This window comes from Lonchura striata, chromosome 27, assembly GCF_050655825.1.
Source record: "Lonchura striata isolate lonStrDom1 chromosome 27, ASM5065582v1, whole genome shotgun sequence".
In the NCBI taxonomy this organism is placed as follows: Eukaryota; Metazoa; Chordata; class Aves; order Passeriformes; family Estrildidae; genus Lonchura; species Lonchura striata.
In genome coordinates this window covers 343296-357402 of record NC_140729.1, presented here as the reverse complement: position 1 = coordinate 357402, position 14107 = coordinate 343296, and the positions used below count along the sequence as shown (strand labels likewise).

The window sequence follows — 14107 nt, the reverse complement described above, 5'->3', positions numbered from 1 at the left end:
AGGTTGGTCTGGCTGTCCCACTGCACGGCTCCCTTCACACTTGGCACCAGTGGAAAAGCCTGCACCTGAGGCTCGAGAGTGACAAGGAAGGGACATAGGGACAGACACTGAGCTCACCTCGCCTGAGCGGGAAGGACCTGGGATAATCATCCTCCCATGTGAGAAAACAATTCCAAACCTGTATCTCTGTCTGAAATCCTTTCTGCTGTAGAGATGAGCTCACCTAAGTCAACACGTTCATCTTACACTGCAAAAGAAGTGTCTGAACCTGTACATGTGCTGCTGCATTTGGTGTCACCTCAAGAGTTCATGCCTATCTAAGCCAGAGGCCTTTACTTGCCAAATTCCAACATCAGTTATTGCATTCCACATCTTTGGGAGTGAAAAATCCCATTTTGCACAGGCACAAACTCACTATTTGCTCATTGCAATGAAAAGGAGATCCTTTGTCAAAGTAGCAGAGTTGACAGACAATCTCAGCTGACTAAAGGCCTCTCCTCAGCTCAGGACAAACACCCAGCAAGCTGCTCAGCCTGTCCAGGACACTGGACACGGCTCCAGTAAATATTCTGCATGGTTACTGCCCATCACTGGAGCTTCCTGTGTAAATTCTGACCCCCCCCCCAGCTCTCCTTCTCCTCCTCCAGTACCTTTATGTTTGGGGTGTAGAGATTTCTCAGAGATGCCAAAGCCATTGAAAGACCTTCAGTACTGTAGGAGATCCAAAGCCCTTGCAGGATGGAGGAAGATACCCCAACTTTTTTACTCAGACCCTGAAAAAGGAAGAAAGGAACTTAGATCCACACTTATAAATCTGCTCAGTTACACTGGGCAGATCCACCTGGGTCTCTGGGCTTCAAAGGAATTTCAGGACAATAATGAGTACACCCAAGATACTGTGATAATTTGCCATATCTGACCTTCACAGTCAATTAATAAACTTGCAGAAAATTACTTGTAAAGGTAATGTAGCCATCTCCAAGGTCAAGGAAAGGCAGTGTTTAACTGTGACCAACCAGATCCATTCAACACCCTCACAAAATGACATGTTAGGAACACAGACTGCTGCTCTTTTCTTTTTAAATAAAGTACACAGCATCTGCTTACACAAAGATAAATTCAGGAATTTTCAACCACAGCCTGGAGCAGTATGCACCAGTATCTTGAACCACATTGTCTCCAGCTTTTCTAGTCGGTGTCCATGATCAAGTAATACATAATATATTGAAGGTCTGACATATTTTCCAGCACCCCTAACTGGCAGAACATAGTTGATCAGGTTTCTCCCTCCTGTATAATTTCTCCATAGCCGAGAGATGGGAGTGAACAGCTGGATGGAAGAGCAGAAGGTGGATGGTGAGTCCAGCAGGAGCCATGCCATGAGTGTGCCCTGAATGCTGCTGTTCTGCTACTGATTTCCCATGAAAGCCTGCTGATTCCATGGAAACTGCACAGGGATCTAGCACGGCACATTTAATTCTGTTTTGATATGCAAACCCTGATTTCTCTTTCTCGCACGCCGGGTGGTCACTTCCACCCCTGCAAAACAGCATGGTCCCAGCTCTGGCTTGTGTGCCTGGGATTGGGATGATGCTGGTGGAACAAAACCAGCAGCACAAGGTGGGATTTGTTTCCTCTGAAGGAAGATGTGTAGGAATCATCATCCCAACGTTGCTGCAACCTCTAATTCCTCTGTGTGAAAGATAATCTGCAGCATCACCCTAGCCATTAACAGATCTGTCATTTGAAACAGTCTTATCACCAAAAGAAGCAACAGATTAGACAAGCTCTTATAAATAAGAACTCCATGTACTTGTTTCCTTAAAATTCAGGGAGCTAAACCACAAAAAATACCTGCTTGTGTTGAGGGAAAAAGAGCTCAGGAATCTGAGCCACTGTTAAATGCACTTGTGAAATGACACAACACAGGACATTAGAGGTCAATATTAAATTTCATGAACTCAAGATGGTGAAATTGGAAAGGGAAAGCATTTTTATAATAAACAGTTAAAATAATTTAAAAGTAGTTATACTATCAACCCCATAAATAAGCTGCCTAAATCGCCATCAGGACCAAGGAAAAGGGTAGATATTTTGAGAATAACCCACTGAAGATAATCACAGATGCTATAGAAATCTTAAGTGTTGCATTAGAATATAAATATATATGCTTAGATATTAGTGCAAGATATAAAAGGTGACATTTACCCCTTAAAAGAAAAAGTACATTCAACACCATTATCATTGAGTTACCATTCAGGCAAAAGCCTGCACTTTTTCTCATTTTTTAGCTCATATCTTCCTTTTCTAATTCCCTCTTCAGAACTGTGGGGCAGAGTGAATCCTTTAGCAAAAACAAATCCCAGCTTCATACAACATCTAATCAAAATACCATCAGTGGTTACCACTTCACTGGGACCATCCAACATGAGACCAGTGTATGGCCTGACAATTTGAGCCATTTTTCCAGCCCCCACAACCCCAGTGTTCAAACAGTTTTTTCCTGTCCTGTCTTGTATGCAAGCTGTCAACATCTGTAATTTTTACCGTATCATCTCTTCTGCTATTTGGCCATCAGCACCTTACAGAATCCCAGAATTCTAGACTGGTTTGGGTTAGAAGGAACCTTAAAGCCCATCCCGTTCTGTCCCCCTGCCATAGGCAGTGACAACATCCACTAGACCAGGTTACTGCAAGCATCACCTGCTTCTCCATTACTGACATTTTAACTAATTTATGATTAAATTAAAGCCTTCTCTTTTGCTGATTTGAAAAACATATGTCAGCCTGAAGTTTAGGTCCTCCTGTATCACAACTGCACATTTCTCTTTGTGCCCTTCTATTCCATGCCAGGCTTTTCAAGTTGGCTTTCTATATGCTCCTGTTAAGACTGGCAATTGATTTAAAAGACTAAAACATTTGTACTTTTCCCCCTAAACTGTTTGAAGATGTTTTGTGTTTAAAAGAGAAGACAAATCATCAGATCTCAGCCAGCAAGAGAAGATGGGAATGTGAAAATGTCTTCCCACCCATGTGTCAGGTCAGCACTTTATGCCTGTGCATCACTTACTTTTTTTACACCTGGAAATTCCAAGTGTTCCATCATCACCTTGCTAAGGTACCAGTGGATTCAAACTGGGAAAGACTGGAGAAGGATTAACAAATTTTCTGCTCTGTTTTATCTAAGTTTGCCTCTATACCCAGCTCTCAGTACTCTCTGGCTGGAAAAAATGCTTTAGCTCTAGCCTAATATTCTCCTGGCTTCCTGGTGAGTACATAAAATGGAATTATAATAGCACCAGGCCTTCATAAATACCTTCAAAATTAGGATCTTTGTGTCTGCAGGACAATCTTTGTGTCTGCTGCTGTAACATGGCAACTTGAAGAAAAAAACCCTGAATTGATGACCTGACGTGCTCCCTACTTGGCAGAAAGACTATGGCCACAGTGGTAATGGCTTCAGCAAAAGATCAGCCAGAATGAAAAGCCTGAATGGGAAAAATGCTTGTTTAGAAACAAATACAGTTGGTAACAATGAGCAAAGAGACTGTGCATGTACTCTTGCAAGTATTTTCTTTAAAGAATACTCAGGCTCTTAAATATGGTCTACAATATTCCAGCCTAGTGCCTCCTTCAGAAACTAATGCAGCTCATTTCACTCAGTGAAATACCATCAGTGGTTCCCACTCACAAATGGTACACACTCACAAATCTGCAAAAAAAAAAATAGTTAAAATAAGCAATAAAAATAAATCTATTCAAGGAAAAGCAAAATACTAAGTCACAATTTCTAATCTGGCTAATTCAAACCCTTTCAGAACTTTGCAGTACTTGTAAACAACATTTTGTTAAGGTTATCAGTCACTGTGACACTGGTCTTCCTGCAGCGCTGTAAACCCAAGGATTTGCTGAGTGATGTGGAACAGAAGGCTGGACTGACTTTTGTCATGTGCTAACTGATATTTTCTATTATTGTAAATGCTGTTCAATTAAACCTGGAAACCTATTGGAAACTTTTCCACTTAATGAAAATTGTCATTTGCTCTGAGTCTGAATCCCTCTTCCCTATGGACATGTGAAACGAAGGTTTGGAACCAGATTCAGATGTAAATGGCAGCTGAACAGTAAACTCAGGGCTGAATTTGGCTTTGGGAACATAACTGAAAATGTAAAATTGATACCCTGAGGGGTACTGCACCAATCTGGGTTTTTTCCCTTTGGCTCCAGCCATTGTCTTTCCAAACAAGGAGACTTTGCTGCTACACCTGATGGTGAATTTGCCACAGGGAATACAATAAATAAATCAATCAAACAGGACTGATACAAGGCAGAAATCACTTGTTAGCTCTAGGAACAGAAACTGGAAGTCTATAAAATCATACAGCAACCAGATGAAAATACAGCGTTGTTTTTACTGGTGTTAAGCAGACACAGGTCCTAACAGTTTTAAGAAAATCTGTATTTCCTGTGACCTTACAAATCCACCCTCTCATTCTCACCATCTGGTGCCTGGGCCAGCAGATAGAATGATACTTAGTTTATGGGTCACATTGATACTCACATCCAAGTTTGCCTTTCAATTACCCAGGTCTTAAATGCTGGTGTAAAGAGTAGGGTGGACCAATCAGCCAAATTTAAGAACGATCAGATTTTCCTACTACAACCTACATTTTTATTAGATTCTTCAAACCCGCTCTTTTTAAAAGATTTTCTTATTTCTAGATGCTGCCACAGGAATTCATCTTTCAGGGCAAGAAGCATCTTATGGTAGAGAACAATTTTAAATAAGGAGGCTATCTGCTGAATTTACCATCTGAAGGAGGGTTTAATTTTAAGGACTTCTTAGGTACCACAGCCAATTTTCTAAAGCTGACTTCTACACGCTTCAGCAGCCTCAAGCAATCACACTTCTTACACCAACCCCACGACGAGACCAAGTGCTGCCGGTGCTGCGGATGAGGTTGGCGTAAACTTTCATTTGAATTTTTGTTACCTTAAAAATATGTGCCTTGAGAATGTGATGTCCCAGTTCAATAGTCTGCTGTCTATTTAATTTTCCTTCTTGTCGAGAAAACCAGAAGGCAAGTAGTGTGTGGCCACTCCTAAAATCAGAAGAAAAAGTATGTTAGTATTTGTCATTACACCAACAGAACAACTTTTGGAGACAAAAATGCTGATCCTTCAACCACATCCAGCTCTGGGAAACAGAGCTGCATTCTTTATTATTGGTGATCACTGACAGCGCAAAACCCTCAGACATGGGGAAACAGCAAAAAAACAAACCCCAATATATTTTCTGAGTAGATGTAAATTTAGAAACACCAGAGGTACAATGCAATGAAAGCTGAAGCACTACTTTTATAGTCATTTTGCAGAGGCAAACCACATTTGCAAAGCATGTAACCAACCTAAAGCCACTAAAAATGCTATATTTAAAATATTCACACTTTGAATAAAATGTCCTTTAAATGACACCTGCACTCACTACCTGTGGACAGTCCCACGGAATGGAACAACTTTATTTCTTTGTAAAACTCCTAAATATGTTCTCCACCTTTTCCAGTAATGAAGATGCTTCTGGCAATGCCCTACCAGACTGACAACTACAGCAAATTAACTGAACTACACATCAAGTTCTGTTTAAGGCAAAAAACAAAACAAAACAAAACAAAACAAACCGACAATAACTTCTAGTGCTAAAGGTGATTTTACTGACATTTTTAAACCTTTAAACATTTACAGATTTCCATCTTGTAATGCTGTAAGTTCAACATGGCTGAATCTTCCCAAAGATGTGAGAAGATGATTCTCCACAGACACACAAAACACACATGATGCAGAAGTGTGAAGTTTTAATACCATTTCTGGGTGAGATCAATAAATACCTGCTCCTGCAGGTGCCCCAGGCACATGGGGATGCCACAGCAGGACATGTAGCAAGCAGGACCAGAGCCAGAGAGGCTCCACCCTGGGACCTCAGTGGTGGTCTGTGTGATGCTTTTTTGGTTTTACCAACAAAATTATATTCTTCCTTAAGCCCCTGGCTGCTCCCAAGGGAGTCCTTTTAAGCCACTTAATTTCTGGAAGTACATAAAAATGCGACTGCAATAAAAGCAATTGAACCCCTTCCAGCCAAGGAAAATAAAATATGATATCAACTGTAGCTTTAAAAGTGCTTTTAAGGTACAGGAAATGTTATTAGCTCATCCCTGTCTGGCAAAGCAAAAAAATACCTTGATTGGCCAAACATCTAGCAAGTATTACACAAGCTAGAAGCTTTCACAGCAGTGAGGATTTACCAGCTCATCCCCACTCAGGGATGAATACTATCCATCTCAAAATAAACTCAGATCAAAAGTGAATGACTTCTAATGCCCTGGCCAGGTTTTTGGCAAGGTGTCCCCTGAGCCCTGCCAATTAATCTCCTTTTGGATTGGTAACACATGGATTTGTGCGAGCAGAGCCCAGTGATGCTCTGTCAGGCTTCATGGTGCTGGGAGGACAAGATTGTGTCTGTTGGAAAAACAAATAATATTTTTCTTATGAGGCAGGACCTGATCCCCAGGTTTGGACAGGTGAGAGAGCACCACATCCCATTTACAGGTAATAAAACTGTTGCACTGGTGGGGAATTCTGTTGTGCTTCAGTCCAAAATGCAGCTCTGTTTATGGAGGCACCATCAACTCAAATGACTATTTTCTGAAATGTTTTTATTGACTTACAGTTCTTTCACTCTTAGGTCATAAAAAGAAATTGAAGAAAACCCCCATTTTTGCCTGTCAAGCTGCTCTCCACACCTTGGCCTGGCACACAGCCCGTGCTGGGATCCCATTGCTCCATGCCTCCTTGACTGGAGGAAAAGCCTCTCCAGATGGTGACTCTGCCCATCACAACACAGCTCTGATGCCTCAGCTGAGTGCTGAAAATCCATCACGATGCCCTTGTGCACAGGGAGTGCCTCCAATCCCATGCATCTGTGCTGTGAGAATTCTCCATATAGCACCAACAGAAGGGACAAAGCATAAAAAACTGGAACAGAAGGGCCCTGAAAGTGGTTATAGCACCTTGAGTTAATCCCAGCTTGTTGCCTTGCCTTCCTTTGGCTCTTCCCCTCTCTGGAATGGGAGGAAAATGTCAAGTCTCCTACTAGAGAAGATAGACAAACACATTTGCTCATTACACTGTTAACCTCTGGGAATGTCCATGAGAAGGAGATACAGATCAGAAGAAAACAAATGACTAGGAAACACAGCTTGAGTGTTGCCAGATACTGCTGGAAGTCAAGTAGAATGGCAACTGCTGGATTGAACCTGGCCCCATTCTGCCAGATTATGAAAAACTGAAATTGTTGTAATACACTCAGTCCATCCCATTAAGTCTTCAGATTCACAATGCTGCAATGGGTTGTGAGAGAGGTCAAGGTGTTCAGCTCCACCCAAAGGTTGGTGGTGCAAGTTCAAGAACTTGTAGGTCACTGACCAGGGAGCTGGAGACAGACTTTGGACAAGGGTCTGGAGTGACAGGTCAAGGGGGAACAGCTTCAAACTGACACAGAGTATGCAGAGATTAGACATTAGGAAAATATGCCTCCCTGTGAGGGTGCTGAGGCCCTGGCACAGGTTTCCCAGAGCATCTTCGGCTGCCCCACCCTGGAAATGTCCAAGGCCAGGCTGGATTTGGTTTGGAACAACCTGAGACAGTGGAAAGTGTCTTGGACTGAATGGCCTTTAGAGGTCCTCTCCAACACAAACCATTCTAAGGTTTTATGATTCCATGGTTCAGAGTCATCAGCTCCTTCCCTTTCTGGGGAGATCCTTAGGCAGGGGATCGGGAGCTGGATCTTTCTGCTCCAGACTGTGAGCAGCTGCACGTAAGGACACTTCAGCCACGCCTCTCTGCCTCTGTGCTCCACATCACAGGAGAGCAAATAACACCACGTTTTTGCTTGCTGGTGAAAAACTCTTTGAGAATGGAAGGCTCTGAATGGATCTGTAACTGCATTAATCCTAAGCATGAACTGAAAATCCAGAAGCTTCTGAGGTGCCAGTTCTTCACAGCAAGAGCTGAAGTGCAGCTCCCACCTGACACACCAGTCTAGGCAGCTCCTGAATTGCTCTTCAACTGCAGTTGGAAGGGTATTTACCTAAATTTCATTATAGACATGACTTTGTTGTTATGAATAAGGCATGTACTAACTACTCCAGAATAAGGTACAGTATTCATAAGTAATACATTACCTCTGCAATGCTTCCTAGACCTTGGCTTTCGGCTGCTTGATAAATACTTGTTCTGTCAACATTAATTGGAAACTAAACCAGACTGCAACAGCACAGGCTATTTTTTTTCCTTTAATACAGCAGAGTGGCAGTAATGATTTCTACATCAAGGAGCTCAGTGAAATGATATGCTTTGAATTTCATCACTGCAGAGTTTATCATCAGAGATTTTTCTATTTTTAATGTAAGGTTTTTTTTTTTTTGTTTTGTTTTGTTTTTTTTTTTTTTTGTGAAAAATTAATAGCCCTACTAGCTCAGCTCCTGCAGCTTTAATCTGCTCTCTGTGCCTGTATCAACTCCTGTCATGGTCAGGAGCCTGCCTTGATGGGCACATACGTGTGTGTATGTACATGCATATATACAGTGTGTATATAGATACATAATTATATATGAGCAAGCATATATATATATATTTATATATGTAAAAAAGACATAAAACTGAGTCTCTAACCATTCCAACTCCCTGCACAGCACGAACAAGTGCACACCTACAGCAGCTCTAAGGAAGGTAAGAGAAGGCTGCACATGTTATGTGGAATTATGGAATGGTTAGGGTTGGAAGGGACCCTGAAGTCCATCCAGTCCAACCCCCTCCATGGTAGGGACACCTTCCACTGTCCCAGGCTGCTCCAGGCCCTGTCCAGCCTGGCTTTGGACACTTCCAGGGATCCAGGGGCAGCCACAGCTTCTCTAGGCAATCTGTGCCAGGGCCTGACCACCCTCTCAGGAAAGAATATTTTCCTAATATCCAATTTAAACCTACTCTCAGTCAGTTTGAAGCCATTCCCCCTTGTCCTGTCACTTCATGCATTTAAAAATAGATGCTGGATCTATCTCTACACAACTGTCCCTTATCCACCCAAACGTGAGGCACACACAGCTCTGGGTGCAGAGTAAGATGTTGGTACCTCAAGCACAGTCCCCAGGTGACCCCGTTCCTCACGTCACAGATGGAAAAGGACAAAGTCTCACTGATAAAATACTGGTGTGACTAAAGAGCAGTGAAGGAAAATGATTAAATACAAGAAAAAATTAAAAGCTTCTAGATCTGTTCATCATTTAAACTTTTCCAGTTCTCAGGTAAAAAAGAATTTAAAGAGTATAAAATTACTCCAGTGTTAAGGCATTGCAACACCCGAGTAAAAGATAAATAAAAAATAAATGAGAATCAGTCCTGTTTACTTCTGAACCTACCAACACCCAAATTCCCTGATTTATACCCATATCTCCCTTCTTCCAGCTAATCCCATGAGAACATTCCCAAATCAAGAGATTTGACACTGTGCCCAGTGAATCTGATCTTCAAAAGATGTGCATTCACATTTTATTCAGCTCTGCCAAGTGCAATGTCATAACTGCAGTGCAGAGACTGATGTGTGCTCTGACAAAGCCCAGAACCTCTTCCCCTGCAGAAGGATATCTGGATGCCTGTCCTGCAGAAAGACCAAGTTGAGCTCTAAGAGCCCCTCTCAAAAGAACAGTTTATCACCTAAATTGATTTATTTGTAATGTAGTTTCCCTCTGATGTTATAACTGCAAATTAACTTGGAAGGAATTCACATTATAAAAAAATTCAAATAAAATAGTCAAGGCTACTCTCTCCTGCACTGCAGGAAGATGATTTTGCTCTAAAAGTGGGTCTTAATATTTGAGGAATAAAGTAACAGGAAGAAATTCAGTAACATTTCTTTCTTCAATCAGTTTCTGGTTAACTGTACTCCCCTCTTCTTGGTGGCTCAGTGCCACAGGATGAATTATTCTGTGAATATTTTCTTCCATTTAGATGTGGAAATGGCCCAGCAGACAGAAGTTTAAAGTCCAGAAGAAAAAGAGTGGATTTTATGAGGACAATAACTTGAGATACTGAATATATTCAATCCCTTGCTGCATCCCAATGCTGAGGTTTGCATGTCTAACGAGCCAGTTAAAATGAGCTGCTCCGCTGATGTCCTTTATGGTGGCAGTGATCACATCTGCTCTCCATCTCATCTGTCATCATTTATAATCTGTGCCTTTTCTCCTTGTCTCTTCCAGCTGACACTTCAACTGCAGTTCAGGGGAAAACCTGCAGAAAAGTCACTCCACTGCACTGCTAAATCCCTGTTACAGATTCCCTGTTTGCTACCAGTGGCTTTAGCAATTTATTTCTGACCTCTGATTTCTGAATGAGAATAGAAAGGGACCCCAAGACAGCTGGAGAGAGACACTGGACAAGGGTCTGGAGTAACAGGACAAAGGGGAATGGCTTTCCACTGGCAGAGGGCAGGGTTAGATGGGGTATTGGGAAGAAATTGTTCCCCGTGAGATTGGTGACGTCCTTGCAATTGGTGAGGTTACCCAGAGAAGCTGTGGCTGTCCCATCCCTGCAAGTGTCCCAGGCCAGGCTGGATGGGGTTTGCACCAACCTGGTGTAGTGGAAAGTGTCCCGGCCCATGGCAGGGGTGGAACTGGATGGGTTTTTGAGTATTTTCAACACAAATCACTCCATGATTCTCTGACTAGAGTTAATGTCTTGAGATGCTGGAGATGTGGAATTTGCACATGGTAAGTCTCCTACACTCACTTTGTTATTACCCATTCTTTTTACATTTCATAATTACTGGGTTCCAAGTAATGCAATCAATTTTTTTTTTTTTCCTGAAAGACATATGGGATGCCTAAAAGTTGTATTCTCAGAGTCAGCACTCCATACTTGGTGAACAGATTGGGTCTGCCTCTCCAATTTACTGGAGGACATGATGATGGACTCATCTCTGTGATTCACAAATATGGCACTCAATAACTATGGCTTGAGGGGTAAATTAAAAGAGTGAGAAATCTTGTACTCTCCTTCCCTTGCAATGGGTGGAGAGGAAGTTTTGCCTGAAATGACAGCCCAGCCATCACTTCTATCACACTCCACACTTCTGCCAAGATTAGAGCTGTGGGAAAGATCTTGAACAACCAGACTCCATGGTGACCTGGTCATTAATTGCACTGAGCACAGGCCTTGCACAAGTGCAGGTGACCAGAGAGCAGGCTGGGCAAGGAAATAACCTGACTCATACATCAATTAATCCATGCACTAAAATGCCCACGTGAGCACCATATGGAGGACTGATCTGGGGTAATTTTTAAGAAGTTAAGATGTGTGATGCAAGGACCAACTCCCCACTTAAAGCTGTTTGTTGTATTCCTGAATTGTTAGAAATATCACTTTCACCAACTTCTTTTTCTCCCCACTTTCTAAATGAATTATATTTACACTGAGGACTGTTATTTGTCAGTCAGATTCAGCATTCCATCAAAATAAAACAAACCCCCCAATTTTGCTCTAAAGCCTTCACTCTATCATTTTGCCGGGTAACATATAAAAACATTAATTTTGTGTAGGAAAAGTCTCCCCTTGCAATGTGATCCCAAAAGAGAAAAAGGAAAATGTAAAATACCTACAGAGTATTGTACTGAAAGACAGCTCTGCTAGAAACCATGGCAACTCGGGCAGTAGATGAGAGCTGTATCCTTCTGCCTGGATTGCTGCTGCATATTTATCCATGCAGTGTATCTTGATTTGGGGTTTGACAAACAGATTTGGTTTATGGATGCAGAAGAGGAGGGAAGAGGTGAGTGAATGGCCTTGTTGTGTGTTCATAAAATGCTTATCATCCTTCGAAACCCACTGCCCTAAGAACAGCAACCAGGAGCAAACCTACACCAAAGGCACCACCTCTGCTGCTTCCCATCTCTGCCACGTTCCAGTCCCGCACAGGTCACCTCCCTGGGGCAGCATGTCCGTGCTTCAGTGACCCTGAGGCCGGGCCAGGCCAGGGACTGGGGTTTGGGTTTCAGCTCACCTCAGTCAGCAGCTACAACAGGCCAGATGAACTGCTCCAAGGACCCAAGGAGACGGGACTGAGTGCCTGAGCAACAGACACCTGGATGGCGGGCCCCTAAAATGAGGTGAGTTTTGGCTTCACCAAGCCAGAGGTGAAACACCTGAGGTGAAGATCTAAAATGCTTCATTTTGCTACAGTCCCATGGATGCTGGGACACCTCCATGCAGCACAAAGAGCCTCTGTCCTCAGCCACCACCACCAGCACACACAGCGGTGGTTGGTCCAGTGCCAACCTGAGACACAGAAGCCAAAACTGGGATACTCATACATTCATACAGGACTGGGAGTACCTTTATCTCACCTTAGCTTTCCTTAACCAGGAAAGAAAACCTGTGAATTTCCTTCAAAACCCTGTGTGTGGGGGAGAGGAGCAGCCTGGAGAGATTAGCTTCATCCAGCCTTGTCAGTACTGGAAAGATCTCCTGGGGAACCCATCGTCCTGAGATTCCTCACAACTCAGCTGGAAGAGATGCTTCCCAGGCACTTCTCATTTGACCTACTGTAGCCTTTTAGCTCAGGATGAAATTAATCACTCTAATTTCTCTCCTCTGACTATAAAGCAAGTCTAGACAAGTAACTCAGATGTATACACTTAAATCTGGATAAAGTAATTTCACTTCTGGGGTCCATATCTGACTACAGCTCTCTTACTGCCTTGCCAGGGCAAATCATTTCTGTCTTGCTCACAGCCCCTTCAGCAGCAGCACAAGGATAAAAAAATGTATTAGTGTTGTAAAAACATGGAAAATAATTGCATAGAAGTTTCTGATTAAGTCTGGGCAGAAAAAAGCTCTGCATTAGAGCAGAATTTAGGTTTAGAAATACAAGTGTAGGAGGAATGTGTAGTAAGAACTATTTTCTCCAAGCACCAGTCACAAAGGATTGAGTCTTTCCCTAAATGTTTTGTATTATTTGCCAAGGAAGCCACTTGGTTGATGTGCTGGCCTGACAGGCTGGGGAGGTTGTTACTGCAATGCTGGTGAAGTGCTCTGACAAATGCCTCACTAGAGCCCTGTGTTAAAAAATGGAGGGGCTGGGAGGGGTTCCTCTCTGGGGAGAGCAGCAGTGAGAACGCGACCCTTCAGAGCCAATTAGCCTTTGCTTTGGACAGCAAACACGTGGCAAGGGTTCAAAGAAGAGGGTCAGCATCTCAACGGGCTAACCAAAGCCCCAGAGGGTGGAGATCTGCCGTTTTTCTTAAAAGCATAGAAAAATGTGGTAATTCCTGGATACTGTGTTCCTCCTCTCCCCTCCCCTCCCCTCTTTTCCACGCTTCTTGGAACATGAGAACTCGCTCTCACTAATGAAATCAGGAAGATTATCCCAGCTGCAGTGATGGGATATGAGTGGACACAAGGCCCATTATACCAATTTCCTTCATAATGGTCTCACACCTGGACACTCTGTCAGGGTCAGTCAATTAAAAGCAGCTTCACAAACCCACATTTCCTTTCAAAGATCTTCTTGCAGGGCAAAATATCAGCCTCAGCAACCTTACTCTTCACCGTACTGCCACTGTACTGACAGGATACGGTCAAACTGCTCAATGCATGACAATCCTGAGGACTGCTCTGTACAGTTGTTGTGTCTTCTCAATTCCCAAGTGAGCAGAAGGAAATCCATCTGGCTGTGAACAAGCCAGATGCAAATTTTAACAGGCTACTGCTGTGAGCTCTGTCAGTGGCCAGCTCTGCTTCTCTTCCAAGAAGTAAAATGAAAAATCATGACTTATCTTAATTGTTGCTCAGGGTTTCCCATGCTCTGAGCTCAGTATCAGCTGGACAGAAGGATTTTGTGCAGCGTTGTAGCTCAGGGATCCCTCTCTATGAATAATCTCTGGATTGCATTTGGTTTCATTAGTTACCATCAGAGCATAATGCAATTAGTGCACATTATACATCAGAGATATATATTAATCCTCCAGTATGCATGGGCTCATGCCCGTGGTAGTGAGAG

General features: G+C 42.8%; 1 protein-coding gene across 17 annotated transcripts in view; it reads right to left on the bottom strand.

The window, feature by feature from the left end:
• TANC2 (tetratricopeptide repeat, ankyrin repeat and coiled-coil containing 2) overlaps positions 1-14107 on the bottom strand; it is a 154792-nt gene that overhangs the window by 24837 nt on the left and 115848 nt on the right. For all 17 annotated transcript variants that reach the window (XM_021538563.4, XM_021538560.4, XM_077788385.2 and 14 more), the window contains 2 exons: positions 4994-5102; positions 651-773 (listed from right to left, as the gene is read on the bottom strand). In XM_021538563.4, the coding sequence (XP_021394238.2) occupies positions 651-773; positions 4994-5102 (232 nt within the window). The remainder of the gene's footprint in view (positions 1-650; positions 774-4993; positions 5103-14107) is intronic.